This window comes from Arachis ipaensis, chromosome B9 (genome assembly GCF_059453495.1).
Source record: "Arachis ipaensis isolate K30076 ecotype BB chromosome B9, ASM5945349v1, whole genome shotgun sequence".
NCBI lineage: Eukaryota > Viridiplantae > Streptophyta > Magnoliopsida > Fabales > Fabaceae > Arachis > Arachis ipaensis.
The window spans coordinates 33976219-33998311 of NC_142444.1; the positions used below are offsets into that span (position 1 = coordinate 33976219).

The following is a 22093-nucleotide window of genomic DNA, read 5'->3' on the forward strand; positions in this document are numbered from 1 at the left end:
GCCGCGTTTTAAATGATGCCCAGAAAAATTACACGACCACAGAAAAAGAATTGCTTGCAGTGGTTTATGCCATTGACAAGTTTAGATCATACTTAGTAGGATCAAAAGTGATTGTGTATACTGACCATGCTGCTCTTAAATATCTACTCACAAAGCAGGATTCAAAACCCAGGCTCATAAGATGGGTGTTGCTTCTGCAAGAGTTTGATATAGAAATAAGAGACAGAAAAGGGACAGAGAACCAAGTGGCTGATCATCTGTCCCGGATAGAGCCAGTAGAAGAGACGTCCTTCCCCTCTATTGAGATCTCTGAGACTTTTTCGGATGAGCATTTGTTTGCCATTCAGGAAACACCATGGTTTGCAGATATTGCAAACTATAAAGCTGCAAGGTTCATACCCAAGGAGTACAGTAGGCAACAAAAGAAAAAATTAATTACTGATGCAAAGTACTACTTGTGGGATGAACCCTATCTCTTTAAGAGATGTGCAGACGGAATAATCCGTAGATGTGTGCCTAGAGAAGAAGCACAGAGGATCTTATGGCATTGCCATGGATCACAATATGGAGGCCATTTCGGAGGTGAGCGAACAGCAACCAAGGTCTTCCAATGTGGCTTCTACTGGCCTACACTCTATAGGGATTCCCAAGAATTTATATGTAACTGTGACAGTTGCCAAAGAGCTGGTAATCTGCCTCATGGTTATGCCATGCCTCAACAGGGAATCTTGGAGATTGAGTTGTTTGATGTATGGGGAATTGACTTCATGGGACCTTTCCCACCATCATACTCAAACACTTATATTCTGGTGGCAGTCGACTATGTATCAAAATGGGTAGAGGCCGCTGCCACACCCACCAATGATACTAAAACAGTGCTGAAATTCCTCCAAAAATATATCTTCAGCAGGTTTGGTGTCCCCAGAGTACTAATCAGTGATGGGGGCACTCACTTCTGCAACAAACAGCTTTACTCTGCCATAGTTCGGTATGGGATTCGCCACAAGGTGGCGACTCCATATAATCCACAGACAAATGGGCAAGCTGAAGTTTCTAACAGAGAACTAAAAAGAATCCTGGAACGGACTGTAAGTACCCGTAGAAAGGATTGGGCAAGAAGCTTGGATGATGCTCTGTGGGCTTACAGAACAGCATTCAAGACTCCTATAGGGACCTCTCCATACCAACTTGTGTATGGTAAGACCTATCATCTACCCGTGGAATTGGAACATAAAGCCTACTGGGCAACCATATTCCTAAACTTTGATGCCAAATTAGCTGGAGAAAAAAGATTGCTCCAGCTGAATGAGCTAGAGGAATTCAGACTCACTGCTTTCGAAAATGCCAAGCTTTATAAAGAGAAATAAAAAAGGTGGCATGACAGAAAGCTGTCATCTAGAGTCTTTGAACCAGGACAAAAGGTTCTGTTGTTTAACTCTAGGCTCAAGTTATTCCCCGGAAAACTGAAATCCCGGTGGAGGGGACCATATGTGATTACAAGTGTGTCACCATATGGCTAGGTGGAGCTTCAAGACATTGATTCTGATAAGAAGTTCATTGTTAATGGACAGATAATCAAGCATTATCTTGAAGGCAATATTGAGCAAGAGTGCTCAAGGCTGAGGCTAGATTAAAAGCTCAGCAAGGTCCAGCTAAAGACATTAAAGAAGGGCTTGTTGGGAGGTAACCCAATGTCATTTAATTATATCTATTTATTTTCCATTGCTATTTTATATTTTCTTTAGGTTGATGATCATGTGAAGTCACAAAAACTACTGAAAAATCAAAAACAAAATCAAAAACAGCAGAAGAAACAGCACACCCTAGAGGAGGAGCACTCTGGCGTTTAAACGCCAGAAACAAGCACCAAGCTGGCATTTAACGCCAGAAACAAGCATCAACCTGGCGTTAAACGCCAGAAATAGGCTACATTTGGGCGTTTAACGCCAAAAACAAGCAGCAAGCTGGCGTTTAACGCCAGAAATGCATGCTAAGGGCATTTTACACGCCTAATTGGAGCAGGGATGTTAAGTCCTTGACCCCACTGGATTTGTGAATCCCACAGGATCCCCACCTACTCCACCTCTTCTTCTCTACTCTTTCCACCTTTTCATAATACTCTTCCCCAAATACCCTTCACCAATCACCTCTATTACTCCTCCAAAACCATCATACAACCTACCTACACCCACCCACTCAAATTCAAACCATTCACACACCTCCATCTCCTCCATTTTCTTCTTCTTCTACTCACTTCTTTCTTCTTTTGCTCGGGGACGAGCAAACCTTCTAAGTTTGGTGTGGTAAAAGCATTGCTTTTTGTTTTTCCATAACCATTTATGGCACCTAAGGCCAGAGAAACCTCTAGAAAGAGGAAAGAGAAGACAAAAGCCTCCACCTCCGAGTCATGGGAGATGGAAAGATTCATCTCAAGGGTTCATAGCTCAGTAGTAAAGCATTTGACTGCAGATCAAAAAGCTATGAGAAAGGAGCAACAAAGACAAGGAAGAGACATAGAGGAGCTCAAGAGCACCATTGGTTCTTCAAGAAGAGGAAGACGCCACCCTCACTAAGGTGGACCCGTTCCTTAATCTCCTTATTCTTATTTCTCTGTTTTTCGTTTACTATGCTTTATGTTTATTTATGTTTGGGTCTTATTACATGATCACTAGTATCTAAGTGTCTATGTCTTAAAGATATGAATGTCCTATGAATCCATCACCTTTCTTAAATGAAAAATGTTTTCTGAAAAAGAAAAAGAAGTACATGAATTTCAAATTTTAAAATAGTTTAATTATTTTGATGTGGCAATACTTTTTATTTTCTGAATGAATACTTGAACAGTGCATATGCCTTTTGAATTTGTTGTTTATGAATGTTAAAATTGTTGGCTCTTGAAAGAATGATGAAAAAGGAAAAATGTTATTTGATAATCTGAAAAATCATAAAAATGATTCTTGAAGCAAGAAAAACCAGTGAAGAACAAAGCTTGCAAAAAAAAGAGAGCAAGAAAAAGAAAAAGCAAGCAGAAAAAGCCAAAAGCTCTTTAAACCAAAAGGCAAGAGCAAAAAGCCAATAGCCCTTAAAACCAAAAGGCAAGGGTAATAAAAAGGATCCAAGGCTTTGAGCATCAGTGGATAGGAGGGCCTAAAGGAATAAAATCCTGGCCTAAGCGGCTAAACCAAGCTGTCCCTAACCATGTGCTTGTGGCGTGAAGGTGTCAAGTGAAAACTTGAGACTGAGCGGTTAAAGTCGAGGTCCAAAGCAAAAACAGAGTGTTCTTAAGAACCCTGGACACCTCTAATTGGGGACTTTAGCAAAGCTGAGTCACAATCTGAAAAGGTTCACCCAGTTATGTGTCTGTGGCATGTATGTATCCGGTGATAATATTGGAAAACAGAGTGCTTAGGGCCACGGCCAAGAATCATAAAGTAGATGTGTTCAAGAATCCACATACTGAACTAGGATAATCAATAACACTATCTGAATTTTGAGTTCCTATAGATGTCAATCATTCTGAACTTCAAAGGATAAAGTGAGATGCCAAAACTGTTCAGAAGCAAAAAGCTAATAGCCCCGATCATCTAATTAAGACTGATCTTCATAGATGTTTTTGGAATTCATTGTATATTCTCTTCTTTTTATCCTACTTTGTTTTAGTTGCTTGGGGACAAGCAACAATTTAAGTTTGGTGTTGTGATGAGCGGATATTTTATACGCTTTTTGGCATTGTTTTTAGTATGTTTTCAGTATGATTTAGTTAATTTTTATTATATTTTTATTAGTTTTTGATTAAAAATTACATTTCTGGACTTTACTATGATTTTGTGTATTTTTCTGTAATTTCAGGTATTTTCTGGCTGAAATTGAGGGAGCTGAGCAAAAATCTTATTCAGGCTGAAAAAGGACTGCTGATGTTGTTGGATTCTGACCTCCCTACACTCGGAATAGATTTTCTAGAGCTACAAGAGTCCAATTGGCGCGCTCTCAATTGCGTTGGAAAGTAGACATCTAGGGCTTTCCAGCAATATATAATAGTCTATACTTTTCTCAAGGATAGACGACGTAAACTGGCGTTCAACGCCAGTTCCATGTTGCATTCTGGCATCAAACGCCAGAAACAAGTTACAAATTGGAGTTGAACGCCAGAAACAGGTTACAACCTGGCGTTTAACTCTAGAAACAGCCTAGGCACGTGAGAAGCTTAAGTCTCAGCCCCAACACACACCAAGTGGGCCCCAGAAGTGGATTTCTGCACCAACTATCTTAGTTTATTCATTTTCTGTAAACCTAGGTTACTAGTTTAGTATTTAAACAACTTTTAGAGATTTATTTTGTACCTCATGACATTTTAGATCTGAACTTTGTACTCTTTGACGGCATGAGTCTCTGAACTCCATTGTTGGGGGTAAGGAGCTCTGCTGTGTTTCGATGAATTAATGCTACTATTTCTGTTTTCTATTCAAACACGCTTGTTTCTATCTAAGATGTTTATTCGCACTTCAATATGATGGATATGATGATCTGTGACACTCATTATCATCCTCAACCTATGAACGCGTGCCTGACAACCACCTCCGTTCTACCTTCGATTGAATGAATATCTCTTGGATTCATTAATCAGAATCTTCGTGGTATAAGCTAGAATCCATTGGCAGCATTCTTGAGAATCTGGAAAGTCTAAACCTTGTCTGTGGTATTCCGAGTAGGATTCAAGGATTGAATGACTGTGATGAGCTTCAAACTCACAAGGGCTGGGCGTAGTGACAGACGAAAAAGGATCAATGGATTCTATTCCAGCATGAGTGAGAACCGACAGATGATTAGCCGTGCGGTGACAGCGCACTTGGACCTTTTTCACTGAGAGGACGGATGGTAGCCATTGACAATGGTGATCCACCAACACACAGCTTACCATAGGAGAAACCTTGCGTGCGTGAAGAAGAAGACAGGGAGAAAGCAGAGATTCAGAAGACAAAGCATCTCCAAAACTCTAACATATTCTCCATTACTACAGAACAAGTATTTAATCCATGCTCTTTTATTCTTTGCAATTCATACTGATAATTATAATTGATTTCCTGACTAAGATTTACAAGATAACCATAGATTGCTTCAAACCAACAATCTCCGTGGGATCGACCCTTACTCACGTAAGGTATTACTTGGACGACCCAGTGCACTTGCTTGTTAGTGGTACGAGTTGTGAAAAGTGTTATTCGCAATTCATGCACTAAATACCTTTTGTTTTTTGAATGAATGATTGAACAATGCATATTTTTGAATTTGTTGTTTATGAATGTTAAAATTGTTGGCTCTTGAAAGAATAATGAAAAAGGAGAAATGTTATTGATAATATGAAAAATCATAAAATTGATTCTTGAAGTAAGAAAAAGCAGTGAATAGCAAAAGCTTGCGGGAAAAAAAAAGGGAAGTGAAAAAAAAGAAAAAGAAAAAGCAAGCAGAAAAAGCCAATAACCCTTTAAACCAAAAGGCAAGGGTAAATAAAAAGGATCCAAGGCTTTGAGCATTAATGGATAGAAGGGCCCAAAGGAATAAAATCCTGGCCTAAGCGGCTAAACCAAGCTGTCCCTAACCATGTGCTTGTGGCGTGAAGGTGTCAAGTGAAAAGCTTGAGACTGAGCGGTTAAAGTCGTGGTCGAAAGCAAAAAAAGAGTGTGCTTAAGAGCTCTGGACACCTCTAACTGGGGACTCTAGCAAAGCTGAGTCACAATCTGAAAAGGTTCACCCAGTTATGTGTCTGTGGCATTTGTGTATCCGGTGGTAATACTGAAAAACAAAATGCTTAGGGTCACGGCCAAGACTCATAAAGTAGTTGTGTTCAAGGAACAACATACTGAACTAAGAGAATCAATAACACTATCTGAATTCTGAGTTCCTATAGATGCCAATCATTCTGAACTTCAAAGGATAAAGTGAGATGCCAAAACTGTTCAGAAGCAAAAAAGCTATAAGCCCCGCTCATCTAATTGAAACTAATCTTCATTGATAAGTTTGGAATTTATTGTATTTTTTCTTCTTTTTATCCTATTTTTTTTTTCAGTTGCTTGGAAACAAGCAACAATTTAAGTTTGGTGTTGTGATGAGCGGATAATTTATACCCTTTTTGGCATTGTTCTTACATAGTTTTTAGTATGTTTTAGTTACTTTTTATTATATTTTTATTAGCTTTTATGCAAAAATCACATTTCTGGACTTTACTATGAGTTTGTGTATTTTTTTGTGATTTCAGGTATTTTCTGGCTGAAATTGAGGGACCTGAGCAAAAATCAGATTCAGAGGCTGAAAAAGGACTGCAGATGTTATTGGATTCTGACCATCCTTCACTCAAAGTGGATTTTCTAGAGCTACAGATACCTAATTGGCGCGCTCTTAATTGCGTTGAAAAGTAGACATTCTGGGCTTTCCAAAAATATATAATAGTCTATACTTTGCTCGAGATTTGATGGCCCAAACTGGCATCCAAAACCATCCTAAAACATATTGGCGTAAAACGCCCAAACTGGCACCAGAATTGGAGTTAAACACCCAAACTGGCACTAAAGCTGGCGTTTAACTCCAGGAACAGCCTATGCATGTGTAAAGCTTAATGTTCAGTCTAAGCACATACCAAGTGGGGCCCGGAAGTGGATTTCTGCACTACCTGCACTTAGTTACTCATTTTCTATAACCCTAGGCTACTAGTTTAGTATAAAAACTACTTTTAGAGATTTATTTTATGTCTTTGGTTGATCATATGCTATCATAGACTATTTTCACGTTTGGAGGCTGGCCTCACGGCCATGCCTAGACCTTTTTCACTTATGTATTTTCTACGGTGGAGTTTCTATACCCCATAGATTAAGCTGTGGAGCTCTGCTGTTCTTCATGAATTAATGCAATTACTACTGTTTTTCTATTCAATTCATGTCTACTTCTTCCCCAAGATATACTCTCATACTTAATTCAGTTAAGTCAGAATGAAGGGGTGACCCGTGATAATCACCCAATCTTCGTTACTCGCTTAGCCAAGATCGCGTGTGACGTTAGGATTTTTGCCAGCAAAGAATTTCATAAAAATAGTCACGTTGTAGATATAGTCTCTAAACCAACAAAAATCCCTTCATACAAACGTTTTGGTTGTCACAAGTAACAAACCCCTTTAAAATTGATAACCGAGTATTTAAACCTCGGGTCGTCTTCTCAAGGAAATGCAGGGAAGTATGTTCTTATTATTGGTTATGAGTTTGTAAATTAGGGGTTTTAGAAATTAGGGAGCAGTATGTTGCATAAGAAGAATAAAATAAATAAATAACTATAAAATAAACTCTTGGCAAGGTATGAAAACAGGAAGTCCTATTCTGGTTATCCTTATCAATTGTAATGAGAATTGGATTTTTCTCCCACTTTGTTGACCTCTAACTGTGAAGGTAAGTTAAGTGGATGAATTAATTTTTATTCCTCAAGCCCTAGTCTTTCCTTGGGAAAGGCTAGAGTTATTGGAACTCGAATTAATTCTTGAAGAATTCCAATTTTTAATCAACAATGAGTTTGATAACTCAAGTGTTTCCAATGATTCAACCAAAGCCAAAAGGGAAGAAAGTCTACTTGAATGAAAATAACTTGGATAAACACAGAGCATTAATAAATTAAAGAGAGCAATCATAAGTCTGAAATACCTTAAATTATATTAAATAAAATATTCAAATCATAACATGGAAAAGTTCATAAATTAAATTGGAAAAATAAATAAAAATAAAGAACCTGTGATTGAGAGTCGCTCCTAAAACTAAGAGAAATCCTAAATCCTAATCCTAAGAGAGAGGAGAGAACCTCTCTCTCTAAAAACTGCATCTAAATCTTAAAATTGTAAATATGAGAGCATCCTTATGAATGGATCCATTCCTCCACTTTATAGCCTCTAATCTGTATTTTCTGGGCCGAGAACTGGGTCAAAAACAACCCAGAATTCGCTGGTTGCGAATTCAACATGCTGAATTTCCGTCACTGCGATGTGTCCACATGGAGCACGCGATCGCATCGCCTAGCCTCAGGGCAACTATGGCATATTATATATCAAATCGAAGCCCCGGACATTAGCTTTTCAACGCAACTAGAACCGCATCGTTTGGACCTCTGTAGCTCAAGTTATGACTGTTTGAATGCGAAGAGGTCAGGCTGACAGCTTTGCAGTTTCTTCAACTTCTTGTACTCCTTCCACTTTTGCATGCTTCTTTTCCATCCTCCAAGCCATTCCTGCCCTATAATCTCTGAAAGCACTTAACACACATATCAAGGCATCTAATGGTAATAAGAGAGGATTAATAATAAGCAAATATAAGATCAAAGAAGCATGTTTTCAATCATAGCACAAAATCAGGAAGGAGTTGTAAAACCATGCAAATAGTATGAATAAATGGGTAAAGAGTTGATAAAATCCACTCAATTGAGCACAAGATAAACCATAAAATAGTGGTTTATCAACCTCCCCACACTTAAACATTAGCATGTCCTCATGCTAAGCTCAAGAGAAGCTATAAAGATAAAGAGGAATGATAGAGAGTATGCAATGCAACCTATCTATATGAATGCAACTACATGCAAAAATGATTCTACCTACTTGGTTTAAAAGTAAATAAATTCTCTGAGAATAAATATGAACTGGATTTCACTAATTCAAATCATGAAAATGAAGTACAAATAGACTTGTAGAAGAAAATAGCTCATGAAAGCCGGGAACAAAGAATCGAGCATCAAACCCTCACTGGAAGTGTATGCACTCTAATCACTCAAGTGTTTTAGATTCGATTCTCTCAATTCTCTACTAACCTTGCTTTCTAAGGCTTTCTATTCATCTAACAATCAACATAAATTTAATGCATAGATACACATATCAAGAGGTCTTTTAAGGGTTGTAATGGGGTTAGGGTCAAGGTAGGATTGTATTTGGCCAAGTGGACTAAAATCTGAATCCTTAATTAACTTAAACTTTTCCACCTAACTTAGACAATCCATGTAATCATAATACAACATCTAACTATCCATTAACCATGTTTTCCACATATTCATGCATTCTAATTTCAAGTACAGTATATATGCATTGCTTTCACTACTTACTTTGGGGCATTTTGTCCCCTTTTTCTTATTTGCTCTTTTTTTTTATTTTCTTTTCTTTTTCTCACTTATTATATATATATATATATATATATATATATATATATATATATATATATATATATATATTTTCTTTTATTTTTCTCAATGCATATGATTAAATTATTGGATGCATGAATCATGTCCTAAACATTTTTTTTTCACATTTTCAAAAAACTCTAACATACTCAATTCTCAAACCAAATGTTTCCAAATTCACTTCCACACACTTAATTTATGAGCACTCTCACTAGTCTAAGCTAACCAAGGATTCAAATTAAGGACATTATTGTTTTTCGCTTAGAGTTAATGATGTGCTAAAGTAAAGAACAAAGGGGTATAATAGGCTCAACATTGGTTTGCAAAGGATAATGAAAGGTTAAGGCCATATGGGTATGTAAGCTTAGTGAAACAAAGGCCTCAATCATATAAGTGCATGCATACATCAAACCATGGAAATATAGAATCAAGCAAGACAAAGATCACAATTTTAGAGAGAAAAATACACACTAAAACAAAATTTTGGTTGATAAAATGCAACCAATTCAAATAGGCTCAAAAATCTCACAGGTTTTGTGTGTTCAAGCTCTAAACCATGTTCCAGTATAATATTTCTTCAAACAAGTGTAACATTAAATTTTATTCAAATTAGTGAAATAGTCTAAAAGGTTTCTTAAAAAAGAAAATATTATTTTCAACCAAGTGGTAAAATATGCACAAAATCAAACAAACATGCAAATACAACAACTAACTACAAAGAAAATTTAAACATTGGTGTTGAGACAGGAAAGTACTAACCCATGGAGATCGGTATCGACCTCCCCACACTTAAAGATTGCACCGTCCTCGGTGCATGCTGAGATGTGCAGGTGGACGGGTTGTTCCAACTGATGCTTTTCTTCAAGGATTGTGCAGATGGACTTGTTTGTCTTCCCTTTTAGAAGTTTCTCCCTTTTTCCGTCTTTGGTGGCCAGCCTGAAAGAAGAGAAAAAGAAGAACAGTAACCCAGAAATAAAGATAGAAAATAAAAAAATGGGTGTTAATGCCAGATAAAAAGGGTCTCAATTACATGGTAGCTACAACATGCAAATGAGAAAACAGTAGAAGTACATGGCAAATCAAGAATGCAAAAATTTGCAAAAATAGGGAAGAGAGTGTGGGTAAGGAGAGATAATATAAATTCATGTCAATGTAAAAGTAATACAGGTATAAAAGATTTGATATAAATAATATTACCTATCCAAAATAAAATAAGTCACTAAGCACCAAGAAAATACCAGAAAAGATGTAACAGTTGAATAAGAACATTTGAACACCAATGGTAAAATAATAAATTTACAAAAATAAAAATATGCAATGAATGAAAGTATGCAAATAAATTAAATAAAATAAAATGAAAGATAAGAAGAATGAGAAGGGAAAGAAAGAAGAAGTAAGTAAGAAAGGAGGGAGAAGAAAAGATAGAAGAAATTAGGATTAGAGAAGAAAAGATAGGAAAATTGGCACTAATCTGGATAGGTTGTGTGACGCTGGCGACGCGGTTGCGTGGGTGACGCGGTCGCGTGGTGCGCAATAAGGTCAGGTGACGCGGACGCGTGGGGCACGCGATCGCGTGACTTGATTTGTGCTAGTGGCGCGAGTGCAGCCTCGCGGTCGCACAACTCTCTGTTCGAAACTTGGTATTGCCAAAATCCAGGGTGACGCGGTCGCGTGAGTGGCCATCATGGGGATATGACGCGGACGCGTGAGCCATGCGTCCGCGTGGTAAGGCGTGTGCGGTCAGCACCAGTCCAGCACCACTCTCGCACAAATTTCGGTCGTGCACCCTTCGTACGTCGATTTCCAGGTCACGTGGCCGTGTGAGTGACGCGGTCGCGTGGGAGCCATTTTTTCCACATGACGCGGACGCGTCAGCGACGCTGCTGCGTCGCGTGCGTGCTTCTCTTTTTTTTTTTATGCAGGATGCAAAATGATATGGATGTTATGAGAAATTCCAGGTTCAATGAAATAAAATAAAATTAAACTCAAAAACAAACAAAACGAAATAAAATTAAAATTGAAAAGGAACGATCATACCATGGTGGGTTGTCTCCCACCTAGCACTTTTAGTTAAAGTCCTTAAGTTGGACATTTGGTGAGCTCCCTGTTATGGTGGCTTATGTTTGAACTCATCCAGGAATCTCCACCAATGTTTGTATCTCCAGTAACCTCCGGGGTCCCAAACTAGGCATGTAAAGCCCTTAAGAAGCTTCAAACAGATTCTTAGGCTCCTGGGGTGGCAGATGTCAGAGCAGATTCCAAGATCCCAAATTTTGCTTTTACACCCGTCTTCAAGTTGATTATCATGATTCCATCCGGGTGGTTCAGCTTTAGAATTCTCACTAAAGCGTCCAAACAACCTCCTAGACCCATTCAATTGAGCTTTACACCAACCCTTGCGTTTAAACTTAAAGCTTCCAACCATAATGAACCTTGTAGGACAATTCTTACCACTGACCATCTTCCTCTTACTCTTAATGCCACAAAGAGCTCTAAGTTGACCATCCGTCTCCAGTAGCCCATATTCAAGTGGAATCAGAAAGCTAAGGGATATGAATTTTACCCACTTGAATGTCGTGAAGGATGATGGCAACTTAGGGGGAGGGGTCTCCAATAACTTTGGCAATGTGATTTCAAGCTCTACTCTCTTGTGCTCTTTGACAATTTCCACCTCTTTGCAAACTTCTTTAATTTCAACCTCTTCCTCTTGGTAGCTTTCTTCCAATTCAATCTCTTCTTCATTACTTACCAAGGGCATGGGAGGTAGTACTTTTTCTTCTTGAATCTCCATCTCTTGATCAACCTCTACAAAGTCTTCAACCACGATCTGCCTTGGAGGTTGTACACCTTCCTTAACATCAAATGCAACCGTCTTGGAAGGAGGTTCTATGTCTTGACTTTCCCATGGAGGTTCAGCATCTCCTAAGTCTTCAACCACTTCTTCCTCTTTAATAATTACAGCTTTCTCCACTTGTTTCAATACAAAGTCATGCTCCGTACTGTCCACTGGAGTTTCTAGTATCTCCTTCATGCTACGTTCTTCATTAGATTGTCCACATGAAGCCATGGGGGTTCCTTGAGTGTCCGAATGTCGGGAAGCTAATTGATTTATTGCTTAATCTAGTTGGCAAATGGTTGCTTGAAGTTTTGCACATGTTTCCGTGAGACGCTCTGTTGAGTCTTGAGGTGATGGATATGGACATGGTACATAGGGAATTGGTGGTTCTTGATATAGTTTATATAGCTCATAAGGTGGTTGGTATGGTGGGTAAGGGTTAGGATCATATGAGGGTGTTTGGTGGTAAGGGGCTTGTGAGTATGGTGGTCCAAAGCTATGTTGAGGAGAGGGTTCATAGGCATATAGTGGTGGTTGTTGATAGTCCATTGGAGGTGGTTGTTGCCATGAGGGTTGTTCAAATCCTTGTGGCTCCTCCCATCTTTGATTGTTCCAACCTTGATGCCTGTTCTCCTTGTAATTTTCTCTTCCTGCAACATAATTGTAACCAGACTCGTAGCCAAAGGGGTGAGAGTTCATAGTAGCAAATAAAAATTAAAAACAAAAATAAAAGCAATTTTAAATTAAAAGGTTATTTAAATTTTGAATTTAAAAATTAAATTTTGAAATTTGAAAATTAAATTTTTGAAATTTGAAATTTGAATTTTTGAATTTTTAATTTTTGAAATTTGAATTTTGAAATTTGAAAATTTTTAAATTTGAATTTTGAAAATTTTTAAGTTTGAATTTTGAAATTTGATTTTTTTTTTAAATTTTGAATTTTTGAATTTAATAAGGAAAGAGAAAAACAACAAAATGATAACAAACTTAAAAAATTTTAGATCAAAACGAAGAAAACAACTAAGAACAACTTGAAGGTCAAGATGAACACGAAGAACAACTTGAAGATCAAGATGAACACCAAGAAAAAAATTTTTTGAAAAATTTTTAATAACTAAATAAAAAACCAATAACTTCTTAATTTACGAAAAAGTAAAAAAAAATAAAAATAAAAATAAAAACAAATAAGCAAGTAAAAAGCAAATATTTACAATAACCAATAATAAGGCACACGTTCGCAATTCCCCGACAACGGTGCCATTTTGACGTTAGGATTTTTGCCAGCAAAGAATTTCATAAAAACAGTCGCGTTGTAGATATAGTCTCTAAACCAACAAAAATTCCTTCGTACAAACGTTTTGGTTGTCACAAGTAACAAACCCCTTTAAAATTGATAACCGAGTATTTAAACCTTGGGTCGTCTTCTCAAGGAATTGCAGGGAGGTATGTTCTTATTATTGGTTATGAGTTTGTAAATTAAGGGTTTTAGAAATTAGGGAGCAGTATGTTGCATAAGAAGAATAAAATAAATAAATAACTATAAAATAAACTCTTGGCAAGGTATGAAAACAGGAAGTCCTATTCTGGTTATCCTTATCAATTGTAATGAGAATTGGATTTTTCTCCCACTTTGTTGACCTCTAACTATGAAGGTAAGTTAAGTGGATGAATTAATTTTTATTCCTCAAGCCCTAGTCTTTCCTTGGGAAAGGCTAGAGTTATTGGAACTCGAATTAATTCTTGAAGAATTTCAATTTTCAATCAACAATGAATTTGATAACTCAAGTGTTTCCAATGATTCAACCAAAGCCAAAAGGGAAGAAAGTCTACTTGAATGAAAATAACTTGGATAAACACAGAGCATTAATAAATTAAAGAGAGCAATCATAAGTCTGAAATACCTTAAATTATATTAAATAAAATATTCAAATCATAACATGGAAAAGTTCATAAATTAAATTGGGAAAATAAATAAAAATAAAGAACCTGTGATTGAGAGTCGCTCCTAAAACTAAGAGAAATCCTAAATCCTAATCCTAAGAGAGAGGAGAGAACCTCTCTCTCTAAAAACTACATCTAAATCTTAAAATTGTAAATATGAGAGCATCCTTATGAATGGATGCATTCCTCCACTTTATAGCCTCTAATCTGTATTTTCTGGGCCGAGAACTGGGTCAGAAACAACCCAGAATTCGCTGATTGCGAATTCAACATGCTGAATTTCCGTCACTGCGACGTGTCCGCATGGAGCACATGGTCGCGTCGCCTAGCGTCAGAGCAACTATGGCATATTATATATCAAATCGAAGCCCCGGACGTTAGCTTTCCAACGCAACTAAAACCGCGTCGTTTGGACCTCTGTAGCTCAAGTTATGACTGTTTGAATGCGAAGAGGTCAGGCTGACAGCTTTGCAGTTTCTTCAACTTCTTGTACTCCTTCCACTTTTGCATGCTTCTTTTCCATCCTCCAAGCCATTCCTGCCCTATAATCTCTGAAAGCACTTAACACACATATCAAGGCATCTAATGGTAATAAGAGAGAATTAATAATAAGCAAATATAAGATCAAAGAAGCATGTTTTCAATCATAGCACAAAATCAGGAAGGAGTTGTAAAACCATGCAAATAGTATGAATAAGTGGGTAAAGAGTTGATAAAATCCACTCAATTGAGCACAAGATAAACCATAAAATAGTGGTTTATCAGCGTGCATGACAACCACAAAGCGATCTACATGATGTTCAACGTAGTCATTGGACGACAGCCGGAGTATATTCTCTTGGGTTTCTAATCAACGATCCACATCGTCTCTCCTGACAACAGAGCATCTAGATCTGAGATTAGAACCTTCGTAGTATAAGTTAGAACCATTGGCAGCATTCCTAAAATTCGGAAAGTGTAAACCTTGTCTGTGGTATTCCGAGTAGGATCCGGGAAGGGATGACTGTGACGAGCTTCAAACTTGGGAATGTTGGGTGCAGTGACAGTGTGCAAAAGGACAATGGTCCTATTCTGATGCTGGTGGGAACTGACAGATGATTAGCCGTGCAGTGACATCGCATATGGATTTGTTTTCATCCGAGAGGATCATACAGCTTGCCATGGAAGGAGGTAACGCATGGTTGGAAGAAGGCAATAGAAAAGCAGAGGTTCAGAAGCAACAAAGCATCTCCATACGCTTATCTAAAATTCCCACCAGTGAATTACATAACGTTATTTATTTTATGTTTTATTTATGTTTTAATTATCAAAACCTCATAACCAATTGAATCCGCCTGACTGAGATTTACAAGGATGACCATAGCTTGCTTCAAACCGACAATCTCCACGGGATCGACCCTTACTCACATAAGGTTTATTACTTGGACGACCCAGTGCACTTGCTGGTTAGTTATGCGGAGTTGTGAAGAAGTGTTGAGATCACGATTTCACCGTACCAGTAATCCTCCTAGGTGCTGCCATCCTATCTGCACGTGAATCAACTAAATCAGTAGTAAAGGAGCTTGTTTCCTCCTCAGATGGCGGTTCAGATTCGCCCTCAGATGAGACTAGTGAATCGATAACAATCACTTCACCATCCTCTGAGGCTAACCTGCGCCGAGCTCGCCTAATACATAAAAGAGTTCTTTCAATTTCAGGATCAAATGCAGCTAAGCTCGGATCAGGCATTGAACGCGTCATTCAATGAAAGAAACATACAGATCATGGTAATAAAATAAAACAAAATATGCAAATAAAATAGAAATATGTACACTAATTAATAATTCAGCACACAATTGCAACTCCCTAGCAACGGCACAAAAAATTGATTTGTGGCAGAAATTAGACCAATTAAGAGATTATAATATAAGAACAGCGTTGCGAGTATAGTTCTTAACCAGCAAAAATCTGCCTCATCAATTTAGAAAGGTTGTCACAAAAGTTTAGAATAAAAAATACTGGGAGTATGAGTCCCAGGTCATCTCCCAACGAGTTTCTAGAAAGGGTGCTAAGTTATTAATCAGGAGTTTTCCGAAGATTTTGAGAGTTGAATGACAGAAAATAAATAATTGTAATTTAAAAGAGAAATATATGTTTCAATTAAAAAGCCTTGACTGGGGGAATGATTAATTGGAAGTTCTATCCTTGTTGGAAATTTCTCAAGTGTAGTATAAAGAGGTTGTTGTTTTCACTTAGTTAACCTTTACTAAATAAAGGAAAGTCAAGTGATTGAGCTAACTCTTATTCGCAAATCCTAGTCCTCTCCCTTAGGAAGGTCTAGCGTTAGTAAATATAGAATTAGCCAAATACTTCCAATTTAACTAATCACTTAAGCATTCCAACTCAAGTGTCTCCTCTTAATCAACCCCCATGTCAAGTTGGGAATCTACTCCATTGACATGAAAATTACTTGCATAGAATTAAAAAGGGAATGAAAGAAAGATATGATAGACAATAACTGCAATTTAATTAAAACTAAAAGTAATCCTTTTCATTAACAATCCATGAAAATAATCCAATTGTAACTTTAAACAAGAATTAAGAATATGGAATAAATAAAAGAGTAAGGAAACAAACTAGTATAGCATCTTCAACGGAGGTGATGACTCTTCAATATCCAAAAGCAAAAGTAATAAACTATGAATGTAAAGAAAACCTAGAGGAAGAGTAATTTTTCTCTCTAGATTCCGATCTAAAAACCTAAAACTATGCTAATGAGAATGTGTCTTGAGTCTCTGCATGTTCCCTGACTCTAATCTGTGTTTCTGGGCCAGAAACTGGGTCAAAACTTGGCCCAAAATCGCCCCCATCATTTTCTATTATTTCTGCAGATCGCGCATGTCACGCGAACGCATCAGTCACGCGTGCGCGTCGCTGGTCGTTTTGGCGTGTCACGCATACGCTTCATCCACGCGTGCGTGTCTTTTGTGCAAACTCCAACCCACACGTACGCGTCAGGCATGCGCACGCGTCGTTGCAATTTTCTCCATGTCATGCGCACGTGTGAGCCATGCGTGCGCGTCGATGCTCACTGGTTATCTCCTTGGTTTCTTGTGTTCCTTCCATTTTTGCAAGCTTCCTCTCTATCCTCTAAGCCATTCCTGCCCTATAAAGCCTGAAACACTTAACACACGGATCACGGCATCGAATGGTATAAAGGAGAATTAAAATATACAAATTAAAGATCTCTAGGAAGTAAGTTTTTAACCATAAAACAAAACTAGGAAGGGATTGTAAAATCATGCAAATCATATGAATAAGTAGGTAAAGACTTGATGAAACCACTCAATTAAACACAAGATAAACCGTAAAATAGTAGTTTATCACTTCTCTCTTGATATTCTTGCATCTCGGTAATGACATTGTCAAAGGCTCGGTGCAAAATTCCGGTTAGCTCCTAGGACTCTGACGTAAATTCACAGATATTGTGTGACCAAAACACCAAATCATTGAATCTCTTGCTTCTTAGCTCCAGTAGCGGCTCATCTTGGTTGCTCTTGATGTGTGTATGCCTCCTCTTTATGTTCTTGCTCTAGCGTTCCAGTATGTATTTCAGTGTCACGTTATCTACTCGCTCGAAGCTTAAGACGCTCAGGGAATGGCGGCACAGTATGCCTCTTGACTCAAACAGCAGGCACTGGCACTTTACCTCTCGTGATACTGCATCGTAGGTGACGAATAACTTGTTGAATGTGGAGTTAGAAACCTGATTTACGACTTCGTATGTTGTGAAACCTAGGGTGAAATGCATTGATCTTGTGATGCAGTTCACCTTTTCTCTGAATTTTCCTTGAACTTTCCTGAACTTCTTGTGGGTATACACGTGCTGAAACTAGGCCTCTATTGGTGATTTTGTTATGCACGGTATCACGGTGTGAAAATCTGCAGCATCGAATTCTCTCTCTTTCTCTCTCTTTGCTCTCTGCTTGCTAGGCAATTGTCGTATTGCTTCACGAATTGACTCAAGGAGCTATTGCGTGTGATGAACTTGTTGAAAAATGTGTGCAAGCTCTCGCACTTTTGTGTGCTTCTCATCTCGGCCCAGAAGTGGTGATCCAGGTAAACTTGAATCCATATATGCCGATCTTCGTATAGCTCTACATAATGAACCGAAAACATGAGCTAGGATAGACCAAAATCTGTGCACGTTTAAATTGAAAAAGTAACAGCGTGAAAATAATTCGAATTAAAACCTTGGTTACTTGAGAGCCACTTGTTGCCTCCGAGGCCGTACTTTGTGTGGAAATCGTTCTAGTTTCTGTTGAATGCATCTTTTGTGAACGAGTTCCAAATGACGTGGCTCATCTTTTGTTCTATTTCTTCGTGTCGCTTGTAGCCGTTTAGTTTGTTTAGGATCTTCTTCATGATGTGCCAAATGCACCACCGGTGAATTGTTGTTGGCATGCACATCTCGATGGCTCTTTGCATCGATGTGCATTGGTTGGTGAGAATACCTTTTGGTGCCTTCCCTCCCATGCAACGGAGCCAACACTCGAATAGCCATTTGAATGATTGGGTATCCTCATTTTTCATTAGGGCGTATCTGAGAAGTGTCGACTGACTGTCATGATTCATGCTCACAAAAGAACAAAAAACTAGATTGTACCTGCATAAATGGACACTCTCACAATGTGATGAACCAAAATGTGTAGATTTGGTGAATGTAAAGACTTAATTTGGGTGAACCGAATACCTATTTGTGTTGTAGGTGGTGTCAAATGAAACCACGTCTCCGAAATACTCACATGCAGCCCTGCTTCTTGCGTCGGCCCAGAATGCTTTTTTGATGGAGTGATCGCCTTCGAATGTTGAGCTCGAAAAAGAAATTTTGGTTCTTCTCGCTCATTCTTAGTAGGTACTTGCTAAATTCTTTGGCATCGTCTTGTTAGGAAACATTTCGTACTTCCCTTGTGATGTAATTCCATACGTCTTTTTCTATAAAACTTAGTTCCCGGTGACTACCGGTTGTTGCTGCAAATGATTGGTAAGTTTTGCTCGGTCCGATTCTCATTTTCTCCTTGGTTTCGATGGTGCAACGCACGAACTTGCTTAGCTCCCTGTGTTGTTTGAGCATCTCTACCCGGTTTGGACAGCAGGGGTGTGAATGATTCAGAACGACTTTGGAAATTGTCCAGAGATCGATGTTCTTCAATATGCATACGTAGAACCTGGCTGGATAGTTTATGCCGGCTGAGAGATTTGTCTTCAGAGTTGGAGATATCTTGGATTTCCACCTCTCCTCTCTGCTGCATACGATTAGTTGATTCTTAATCTTGTTTCCCTTTCGAGTCATGTTCCTTATTTTGGTAGAAAAATCGGCAAGTTTAGAATAATTTTTGTAGAACTTTCCGGCTTCTTCTAATGTCTTGAAAATCATCCCGACCTTTGGGACAAATTGTTCATCCACAACACACCTAGTCTGCAGAATGAACCGAACATGTTATTATGGTGAAACAATTGTATAGTACTAAATGAATGGAACAATATCCATTATATAAATTCAAATTCAAACAGTTTTTTGCATAATGAATTGAACACGTCATTATGGTAAAACAATTGTATAGTACTAAATGAATGGAACATTATCCATTATATAAAATCAAATTCAAATAGCTTTCTGCATAATGAACCGAACACGTTATCATGGTGAAACAATCATATAGTACTAAATGAACAGAACATTATCCATTATATAAAATCAAATTCAAACAGCTTTCTGCAGAATGAATCAAACACGTTATTATGGTGAAACAATTATATAGTACTGAATAAACGAAACATTATCCATTATATAAAATCGAATTCAAAACACATGTGTCTATATTTTTGAGATTATTAATTCAATTCAATTCAATTCAGAACACCTGCATCCATTTAATTCAATTCAATTCAAATTAGCAATTGTATTCCATTCAATTCGATTCAAAATTGAATAATCCAAACTTCATCCATTTGATTCATTTCAGAAGAATAATCCAAATTGCTCTCATTCAAATGATTTGAAGTTGAATCATTCATTGTTTCGATTGAGATGTGCAGATCGAAGAAGAAAACGAAGAAGAATAGGAAGAAGATAAATACAACGTAAGCAGATCGAAAGAAGAAAACGAAGAAGATAAGCGTGATCAGAGAAGAACGACGAAGCTTATTACGTTAAAGGCAATGCAGATCAATAAAGAAGAACGCGAGTAGAGAAGAACTAAGAGAGCAGAAGGTTTAGGTTGCAATAGAGAAGGTTTACGTTATATGCAGCGCGTGTATCACAAACGAGTGGGAGGGGTGTTGGAGGCACGTCTATCTTGATATACTTTGATAACTTGGATGCATTTTTTACATGAATATAGAGCATTATTGAACATTAAATATGTAATTACAATTTAAAATTTATCTAAAGTACCTTTGCATTAGGATGGAATGAAAAATCCTCGTATCAATATATTGCAGGACAATTTTGATATGCAAGAGGCTCAAACTTTAAAGTGATTATTTATAATTTAACTATTTATTTTTATTAAATTTAACTATTTATTTTCATTAAATTCTATAATATTAGTTTCTTCTTTTTATTATTTTAAAATAACAATAAGGTCATGATAAGATTAATATTGGGCTAGCTCAATACTAAGATACTGTGTCCAATCCCAAAATTTGTTCTATATATATGACCAGCAACAAGAAAAATATATGCAATAGCTAAATGATAGTGAACAATATCTGTTAGCCATAAATTTTGTGTTCGTGGATAGAATTTCCCAAGAAGAGTTAAAATGACAATTCCTGATCCTTGGGAGGTCCGCCATAGATAGACATCACAAAAAAAAAAGTAAGAAAAGAATCTAATTTCCTAACATAAAAGACGGTTTAATTTTTAATAACTTGATTCTCTATCTTTTTCTAATTTTTTTAAATCTTGAATTTTATTCTAATTTTTCTTTTCTATAACTGAATTCGGCTAATAAAAAGAGAAAGAAATAATTTTTTTATAGATTTTTTAAACGGAAAAGCTCTACATCCATGTAAAAATTACATGGATGGTATCCAAGTACCGTCCACTCCACGCGTTTTTTCACACCTACACACTCGTTTGTTTTACACGCGCCTCATATAACGTATATAATGTAATCCTTATTTTGCGTGATCAACCTTTCTCAACATAAACCTTTCCATATAACGTAAACCTTTTTCGCGTTCTTCTTCTTGTTCTTCTTCTTCTTCGTTTTCCTGTTCTCCTTCTTCTTCTTCAACCTAATTAAATTCGTTGTTCTCCTCTATTTGCGTTTTTCTTCTCTACATTATGTGTAACACCCTCACTACCAAAATGTCACGCTTCCGGCTGCGCTACGCTGATAGCAAGAAGTGTTACGACTACTTTATAGGAGCCTGTGACTCGACACCGTATCGCTGATTTCTTTAAAAACCAGAAATAAATACTTTATCTTAAAAAAAACAAGCAGGCATATATTCATATACAAGACTTCTTACATAATATCTTATAATATAATATACATATAAAACATACAACTCCTATCTCTCTTACAAAATTGTAATAACAAAGACGAGGGAAGAAAATAATCTAATTAATACAATAACATATAAACCAAACGCAGTATAACTCTTCATAATGCTTCTTCATCCGGTTCCTGAAAAGGTAAAGCTGTCGGGGGTGAGAACCTAACCACACGGTCTCACCACGGAGTTTCAGAATTGTCATAAGAAGATATTTAATAAGAAATCTGTTTTCAAGTTCAGTGATTATTATTACCTTATGAATCTTTTTAAAAACCAATAGCTAATTGTTCAAAACCTTTTCAAAGAAACAATGTTTAATCTTTTAGAAATCCAAAAAAATCTTTCTTTTCTTATAAGAAAATCTCAATCAGAAACCAATCACTCAATCAATCAACACAATTATCAATTCAGCACCAAAGTTCATTCTCAAACGTCGCACACCAGGACAAACACAGGCAAGACAGACAAGAAAAGCACAGGTTTAGGTAGCAGTTATAGCAAATAGTTTAGGTAGCAGTTAAGAACAGTTTAACAATTAGGCAAACCAAAACAAGTTCAAACCCAAACAAAGCATAC

General features: G+C 37.3%; 1 protein-coding gene across 1 annotated transcript; it reads right to left on the minus strand.

The window, feature by feature from the left end:
• Nucleotides 1-18893: 18893 nt before the first annotated feature.
• Nucleotides 18894-20026, minus strand: LOC148544246 (protein FAR1-RELATED SEQUENCE 5-like). The gene is made up of 2 exons (XM_088498901.1): nt 19952-20026; nt 18894-19427 (listed from the first exon to the last, which is right to left on the minus strand). Exons 1-2 carry the CDS (start codon nt 20024-20026, stop codon nt 18894-18896), a joined length of 609 nt encoding a protein of 202 aa, XP_088355027.1.
• Between the last annotated feature and the right edge of the window lie 2067 nt (nt 20027-22093).

Excerpts from the sequence above, each read along its gene's own strand:
- LOC148544246 (XM_088498901.1), bottom strand. The coding sequence starts at position 20,026 with ATGAATGATTCAACTTCAAATCATTTGAATGAGAGCAATTTGGATTAT. Across the intron at positions 19,428-19,951 it reads AAATGAATCAAATGGATGAA|ACTAGGTGTGTTGTGGATGA; the intron begins GTTTGGATTATT and ends TTCATTCTGCAG.